The sequence below is a fragment of the Podarcis liolepis genome (genome assembly GCF_965112155.1).
Source record: "Podarcis liolepis genome assembly, chromosome: 7".
NCBI classification, from domain to species: domain Eukaryota; kingdom Metazoa; phylum Chordata; class Lepidosauria; order Squamata; family Lacertidae; genus Podarcis; species Podarcis liolepis.
In genome coordinates this window covers 54,743,390-54,751,889 of record NC_139561.1, presented here as the reverse complement: position 1 = coordinate 54,751,889, position 8,500 = coordinate 54,743,390, and the positions used below count along the sequence as shown (strand labels likewise).

General features: G+C 50.8%; 1 protein-coding gene across 1 annotated transcript in view; it reads right to left on the bottom strand.

Moving 5' to 3' along the window:
• FCSK (fucose kinase) overlaps positions 1-8,500 on the bottom strand; it is a 30,388-nt gene that overhangs the window by 833 nt on the left and 21,055 nt on the right. Inside the window, exons 16-23 of the mRNA XM_083514931.1 lie at positions 8,228-8,438; positions 6,885-7,051; positions 6,150-6,377; positions 5,300-5,443; positions 3,402-3,521; positions 1,528-1,715; positions 882-981; positions 57-280 (exon numbers count right to left, since the gene is read on the bottom strand). Of these exons, the coding sequence (XP_083371057.1) occupies positions 57-280; positions 882-981; positions 1,528-1,715; positions 3,402-3,521; positions 5,300-5,443; positions 6,150-6,377; positions 6,885-7,051; positions 8,228-8,438 (1,382 nt within the window). The remainder of the gene's footprint in view (positions 1-56; positions 281-881; positions 982-1,527; positions 1,716-3,401; positions 3,522-5,299; positions 5,444-6,149; positions 6,378-6,884; positions 7,052-8,227; positions 8,439-8,500) is intronic.

The following is an 8,500-nucleotide window of genomic DNA, read 5'->3' as shown; positions in this document are numbered from 1 at the left end:
GAAATTTCTGCAGGGAGACACCGATTGACAGGGACTTAGGAGCTGGCTCCACTCACCTCTGTTTCCGTCAAGATCCTTTGCAAGGCCTCTTGGTTCCTGGGCTCTTTAGTTAAGACATAGAGAAAGCCACCTCCTCCAGCGCCAGCCATGCTCTGCCCATAGACATGAGGCTGGAGCACCTCCATCATGCGCCGGACAGCCAAAGGCTCACACCCAGGGGCCATATTCTTCTTCTGCAGCCAGTAATGATTCATACACTTGCCCAGGAGAGCCAGGTTGCCTGGGGTGAGAAGGAGGAGTTGCAGGACACTCTGGCATTGAACGATTTGCCCATCTTAAAGCAAAGTTGCTAGGTCTCCTTTCCCTGTCAGATACAGCCATGACAGTGCTCTTGGCTCTAATCACATGGTGTGCATGTCAGCCTTCTTCCTTCTGTGGAAATCTGACACCTGGGCTGGGCTGCCCACCACAGAAGTGGGAAGATAGTAGCTCTGGCTGCTCTTCCCTGCTGCTTCTCTGTTGCTTTCAATCTAGCAAGAGGAGCGCTACAAGATCCAGCTAGATAGAATTGCTTTCCCCAAACCAGTGAGTGCTGGCTGGGGCTGATGGGGCTTGCCCTCCAGATGTTTTGGACTACAGCAATTTGGGGAAGGCTAAAGCCCATGATGACATCTTAAAAGATGCCCCCCCCCTCCCATTGGCTGTTGCCTGGAGTAATTGCTCTGAAGCACACAAACACAACTACCCTGGTAGCTCCTGCAAAATGAGAGCCTGTTCAACATAGGAGGTGGTTTCTGTGCAAGGTGTTTTGAGCAGAGGCGCTGTAGCCTCTGCCCTGGGTAACGAACTGTACAAGATGCCCAAGGAACAAACTGCAGTACCTTGCCGAAGGGCCTGGGCACACTCCTCTGCGTTGTTCACCAGTGCGCTGGCATTCTGCACAATGGTGGGTAGCCGGGCATACCAGTTCCTTAGAACATCCTGAAAGAAAAGGAAGCAATTAAAAGTTGTCTCCATTTCTGGTGCTCAAGAGTGCTTAGAGGAAGAAAGGCTTAGCAAATTCCTACTCTACAACCACCCTCCTGCACCTTGGGGAAAGTGCCAGTGTAAGAATACTCTTTTTAACATTGTGTTTTAAATGAGAGCCATCCTGGTATCATTGGTTAGAACGCTGGACTAGAACCTGAGGAGGGAGAGAACCATGTTGGCCACCTCGAGCTCCTTGGAGGAAAAGGTGGGATATAATTGAAATAAATAATAAAATCAATTGCGTTTTACGTGACCCTAGGACCTTAGGTTGAAGGGAGGGTAATAAAACAATAAGAAAAGTATTAATAAGAATACATGCAAATCTACCAGGTGAGTCATCCTACCTGTGTAGACCAAAACACAAGGATGAAATGCATCGTGCCAACAGCACAGGGAGAAAGGTACACCCGTTGTAGGACAGGTACAACTCTCTGCTCTAAGCTACGTCAGAGCTGTGGACCTCAGGCCACAACTGGCACCTCCAAGCACCTTCTGTACCTGGAGCAGGTTGCGGGCCAGGCGGGTCTTGCCCGTGTACAGCAGGAGCAGGTGCTCATTCAGGGTGTATATGAAGCCCTCCGGGACGGTGATTTGCTCCACTTCTACTTTTAGTGGCAGCTGAGGCTTTGAACGCCCAATCTTGAGGCCTGGCACCAGCCCACCCACTTGGTCCTGCCACCCTCCACCTGCAAGGAACAAGAACAAGTGTTGAGGAAGAGATCCTGCTTTTTACCAGTTGCCAGGTGAATCCCTTGTGGGAGGCAGGAGGGGTCTCTGATCCAATGGAGACAAGACTTATCTATAGTTGGGAGGCCTCTTCCTTTCTGAAGCAGTAAAATTGCTGATGTGGGAAAGGACAGAAGGACCCTGCTTTGGTTTAATCTGGTTTCAATTATTACACCATGTTTTTATAGTTTAAAAATGTATAATCAGACATGATAAAGCATGGGATAGAATTCACATTATTAACATCACTTGAAGTCCTTTTATTTGTCCAGGCCTGCAGTATGATGATGGCCTTTTAATTATTGTATTTTGCTTATGGTTTTATCCCGTTCTATGTTGTAAGCTATCCTGGGCACCCTTTGAGTAGGAACCGTGCCATGGACAGGGGTTATTCAAAAGTGACTTCCCCCGTCAGATTGAGCACTTTTCCATGATGTCTCATCCTCGGCAATATTAGGAAGTAGGTGTGAGAAGCAGAATACCAAACATAGATCCTTGCTTCAGCCAATATAGATAACAGCCACATTGGTTTATCTGAATGTGAATGCTCTGCCCCAGTGGCAAAGCAGCACTGAATGTAATTCTCAAAAGAATACGGTAAAGACCCTCCTCCTATGCATCCCACTGCATATCTAAGAGATGCAAATGAGGATCCCCCTGCCATCAACCCAGCCCTTCCCTTTGGCCTGAAAGGGCTGCTCTGCCTTCACTCTCAGTCTCATGCATCCCACCCACTGCCTTTTCCTCTTTGACCTAGAACCCTGTTTGCTTCTAATCACTTTTGGCTCCTCTCCACCCCTGGGCACAGGCCCAGATCACAACTCTGAAAAGCTGCCTCTGAAAAACTCTTTCACTGCACAAGAATCCTTTCATCACAAGGCTAGTTCTCCTGTCTTCCTAACAAGTCTGGGTCAGGCTGTTGGTGGGGGCTCTGCCTTTTATTATGCACATTCCTTCAGGGCAAAGTCAAAAACACAACCAAAGGGCAGAAGCTACTGGACTGGCCCAGTTGCTTGGAAGGCACCAGAATCCAGACTGGAGTAAGACCTGTTTATATGTTACTCAAGTGGAGGGCAAAAGTCTGCAAAGCAAGGAGGAGGTCACTGACTTAGCTGCTTGGCAGAAGGGCAGGATATGACATTTTAAAAGGAGCAGCAGAGAAGGAATTAAAACATTCATCCAATGAAACATACAGACATGGGAATCAGACATGGCCAGGACTGTGGAGAAGAGGGAGCAGTTTTGTGCAAGCAACAGAAACACCCCAAAATATCTTCTGGAGGAAAACAGCCAACAGCACCTTTGAAATCACAGCAGTCAAATGAACTGGAGAGATTTCAGCCAATCTTGATCACAAAATTGTAGAGTTGGAAGGGACCGCAAGGATAATCTTGTTCAACCCCCTGCAATGCAGGAATCTTTTGCCCAACATGGGGCTTGAATACACAGCCCTGAGATTAAGACTGTCACGCTGTACCGACTGAGCTACCAAGGCAGATGAAGAAATGCCTTCAAGGCCCTGCTAATGCTATATTTGAGGCTAACTTCAAGAAAAGGAGGACAAGATGGCACAGAGTTAGACACCTCCCTTTCTGCAGATTTTTGGTTTCACTGGCATGTGCAGCAGAACAAATAAAAGGTCTTACCTGTGGTGAGAACCTGCTCCAAATGCAGCACGGCGTGGATGAGGGACTCAATGCTGGTGGAGTGCCCAGATGCCTGGTATAAAGAAGCCATCACAGCCCCCGCCAGGATGCTGCTGGTGCCTATAGGAGAGGGCAAGTGAGCACAACATGGCTAGTGGGGGGGGGGGTGGCAGGGTGGAGGCCTACCAGTTTTTTTCTTTGTCACTGGAGCCCTATGCCACCCTTTGGATTCCACAGCACCAGACCAGAACCTTGTCATGAGAAGGGCCAGACTAGGTCAGATCAAAGGCCTCTCTGGCCATGTAGATGCCTCTAAGAAGCCCTACAACAGCCATCTCCAACTGTTGCTCCCTGGTTGCTGGTACTAGTCAGTGGCAGAGTGCCTGGAAAATGGAGGTTCCATACACCTAACATCTCATATTCTATTTCTATTTCTGTTCTTCTGCAGCCAAAAGAGCAACAGTGGCAAACAAGAGGGAGGTATTGGAAAACTCAAGGGAAGGAGAACAAGGTCTGCAGAAGTACAGTGGTGCCTCGCAAGACGAAATTAATTCGTTTCGCAAGTTTTTTCTTCTTGCGAGTTTTTCGTCTTGCGAAGCACGGTTTCCCATAGGAATGCATTGAAAATCAATCAATGCGTTCCTATGGAAACCGCCTTCAGACCAGGTCCGGGGACAGTCTGTTCTGAAGGCTGGCGGTGGGAAGAAAAGCCCTTCTCCCCACCTCCCACCCCGCAAGCTCCGGGGACAGGAGGGCTTTGCTGCCGACCGCCAGCATTTTAAAAGCCCCCGCTGTCCCGGGGTGATTTTAAAATGCTGGCGGGCGGCAGCGAAGCCTCCGCTGTCCCGGGGCGATTTTAAAATGCTGGCGGGCGGCAGCGAAGCCTCCGCTGTCCCGGGGCGATTTTAAAATGCTGGCGGGCGGCAGCGAAGGCTTCGCTGCCGCCCGCCAGCATTTTAAGATCGCCCGGGACAGCGGAGAAGTCTCCGCTGTCCCGGGAAGGCAGGTGGGGGGGAGCAAAAACTTTTGCCCCCCGCCTGCCTTCAGAAGAGGTCCAGGACCTCTTCTGAAGGCCGGCGGTGGGCGAAAGTCTTTGCTCCCGACCGCCAGCATTTTAAAAGAGGTCCCCGGAGATTTCCCTATGGGCTTTCTTCTTGCGAAGCAAGCCCACAGGGAAATTCGTCTTGCGGAACGACTCAAAAACGGAAAACTCTTTCGTCTTGCGAGTTTTTCATTTTGCGAGGCGTTCGTCTTGCGAGGCACCACTGTATATAAAAACCACGACACACACATAACTAGCTGTAAAGTAACATAACATGATATGTAATAAAACTGTAATTTTTATCATCATATCAAAAAGCACAGTTCCTGATGGCAATGCATCATATCTTCTATAATATATTGGAATAGTCCAAGGATTGTCAAGTCCAAAGATTACAATGCAGTTCCTGTTGGCAATGCCATTACATTGCCAGCAGGAACTGCATTGTAATCTTTGGACTTGACAATCCTTGGACTTTACGATACCAATATATATAGAAGATAAGATATGTTGCCATCAGGAACTGTGCTTTTTGATATGACAATTAAAATTACAGTTTTATTACATATCACGTTATGTTACTTTACAGCTAGTTATGTGGGTGTTGTGTTCAAAAGGTGGTTCACGTAAAGAAGCAATAGTGGTGTTTGTTGAAGTATATAAAAAAGCACTGAAGTTGAAGGGAGGAAAGGAAAGAGAGGTGGGTGGGGTTCTCATCTCATGCCTTTGGGGCAGGGCAGGATACACGAGGCCCCTCTAACGTCAACAAGAGAAATGCTGCCAGAGTGGACCTGAGGTCTTTGCTAGGTCCCCTTGAGCAATGCCAGGCATGCACATAGAGAGGTTGGAGGCATACCCAGTCCTGATCCATGAGGAAGACGTGACCAGGTGCAGAGTTCAAAGCCGCCTCCAAAGTGTTCCATCAGTTGCTCCCGCAAGGAATTCTGAGAAGCGAGGTCCACAATGTGGGTGCAAATCAAGGCTGCTTTCAACAAAGCTCCTAAGAAGAAGAAAAAAGATGGGGGTGGAAGCCAGGATAGCCCCTTTCTGGCCCACAGTGGAAAGAAATGAGACCTGGACTCGGGAAGAGGCTGGCGGGGTTGCAGTTAGGATCTGAACTTGGGAGTGGGAATGCAAGGAAGCTTAACTGGCCATAGTGGGGAGATCAGGCAGGGGAGCCACTTCAAAATTCAGCAGGGGTGACGCTGGAGAGCAGGCACAATTCACAGCAAGAGTCAAGATGGCATTGCAGAGAAACAGGCCTCATTCCAAAGCATTGTGATCTAGCAGGTGAGTAGCTGGTCCTGAGGCCCATTAAAAGAGGAGCAAGAGGCTGGCTACTCTCAGGCCTCCGACAGACATGTGAAAACAAAAGGCACATTTTATAGCAGATGCAACTCTGCCTAGAATCATAGGAAGCTGCCTTATAACAAGTCAAACCTTGGGTCCATTTAGCTCAGTATTGTCTACACTGAAAGGCAGCAGTTCTCCAGGATTTCAGGCAGTCCAACGTAGAGATGCTGCCAGGGATTGAACCAGGAACCTACAGCATTCAAAACAGCTATTCTACCACTGAGCTACAGCCCAGCCAGTACAGGGCTCCCTACTGCCACCTGATATGTCTCTCACAGGGTTTCCTCACAGCAAGCAAGGAAGCAGCTTTGGTACAGTTGCTCCCTTCCCGCTCCAGGAAAAGGGGCTCTTACCGGGTGCGTGTGGCTGGCAGTAATCCCGCAGGTCTTCCAGGTCTCTGCAGACCAGCTCCACCACCATCTCTCCCTCCAGCCTCCCGCTGCGGCTAACGAGCCGCAGTTCTGGCTCGGCAATGCGCCGAGCCTGTGCACCAATGGGCCTATGCCCATCCACCAGGACGGCCAGGTCCACCACTGCGCCTCCATGTTCATACGTGATGGGAGGGGTGTCGCTCCAGCCACCTGCAAAAATTAGCCGAAAGGGGGTCACATAAGAAACCGCACAGCCTCCTGCCCAACCACCCACCCAAGCCCATAACCAAAGAGTGGGACTCTCCCCAGGAGACCTTGCAGTGCTGCAAAGGATGCTGGGTGCTGCTTGCACCCAACTCATCTTCTGTGCCCTTGCATGAGACCCTGCACATCATGCTTCTGCTCCTCAGTGAGCCCAGGGCTTGCTTCTGCCTTGCAAGGGAAGGATCCCCTGGCACTCAAGGCAGGAGCCAAATGTCACTCACAGCCCCTTCCCTATCAAATCCCCCCTGCACTGTCCTACACAAGCTCCCTCCCTCCATTCAGGACCGCACTGAGTCATGTTCTGTGGAGCAGAAGGACAAGGGCCCCTGCCAAGCCTCCCCAGGCTTGCCAGCTTGGCCCTCTGGGCACAAGGCCCCTGGGGTCGAAAGAGGCAAGCGGCTACCTGGCTCCAGAAAGGGCAACTTGACAAGCCCAGGCCCAGCAGCCACTTACCAGAGAGGTCTATTCTGGCTGGGCAGGCCGCTCTCAGCCAGCGGCCCATGGGAGGCAGCGTGGCCAGCCTGAGGCTGATGAACTGGCAGGAGGACATCACAGCCTGGCGGACAAGGATCTGCTCGGCACCCTCGTAGTGTCGAGCGGCGCGGACAAGGAGGACAGGCCTGCAAGGAAGGAGCAAAGGGAGTCTCTGGTTGCTTTTGCTGCCTCTGCCAACAGCCTTCTCCAACTGGGTGCCCTCCAGTGGTCCAATACTTCCATCAGCATGAGATGCTGTGAGTCAGCATGGTCATAGATTATGCAGGGACTGATGAGAGTTGTAGTCTTGGGCTGGCGAAGGCTGCTTGATTGGCCAAGTGCTTTTCCGACTCAGTTGTGTTTGCCCACACAGAAGCCATCCTGAAGGAAACTCTCCTTCCCATTTTTTCAGTGGGGTGAGTTCCACTCAGAGGCATTCCAGCACAGAGGCAGATCTCTCATGCAGGCCCCCAGATTCTTCTCCCGTCCTCTATCTGCCACCACAGGCTTGCTCTGGAGGGCCACTTGTGAGCCTCTGTCCCTTACACAACTTCAAAGGCCCCCATGGGCCAAGGCATCTGCTCTGCAATACCCCATGGACATCAGAAGCAGAATCAAACCCTTGGTCTATGTAGCCCAGTCTCTGAATGGCAGCGGTTCTCCAGCACCTTGGATCCCATACATGCAGCGTTTCATTTGTATGCCCCCTTTCCATAGTTAAAACCATGCTCAAGGCGGCTTACAACATGAAAAACATAATTAGAAATATAACAAAAATAGCCATAAACAACAAATAAAACACATCAGAAGCTGCACAACCAATTTAACAATTCCCACATTAAATCATAACAAGATATAAAAATAAATATACATAAAATTATTATCAACAACAGTAACAACTGTCCCCGCCCCCCCCCCAACAACATCCCAGCCCAAGAGCTTGTTCAAGAGCCTCAGCTTTTGTAGCTGGAGTCAGTCAGGGACCTGCCCAACCAGGCCAGGTGGAAAAAGGCCTCCCATCACCTGATGCCAGGATTTGAGCTTGGCTCAGGTGCTTTGCCACTGCACACCTGCCCTTCCCCTGGAGCCTCGGAGGACAAGGCCAGCCCACCTGGAGCAGCTGAAAGGGGGACACATTGAGCATGTTCCTTCCCTCCATGCTCCCGGTGAGTGCAGGAAACAGCATGGCCTTGAGCAGTGATGGCAAGGTGTTCCTGGTCATGTGCAGACTGAGCTTTGCACAGAGAACTTGCCTTTGCCAGGCAGATGGACAGGGAATACAGCCTTATCACTACACACACACAAACACAAACTTGCAGTACCTGTCCAGCCACTTCTTCCTCTCCTTGGCCAGCTCCTTGACACCCTCAGGGATGTCCCCCTTCTCAAGGTGCTGGAAGGCCTGGGCCCAAGCTGCGTTGGCTGCCGGGCCGCTCCGTAAGCCCCCTTCCCCTTTGGCCAGGCAGCCCAGGAGGTCAGCAATGCAAGCCAGGGATCGAGCAGCAACACCAGGGTCTTTGGCCATGGAGGCAACTAGGAGGCAAACAAGAAGTGGCCTCAGAGCCTGAAAAGTGGCTCTTTGGCTTTAAACTGGG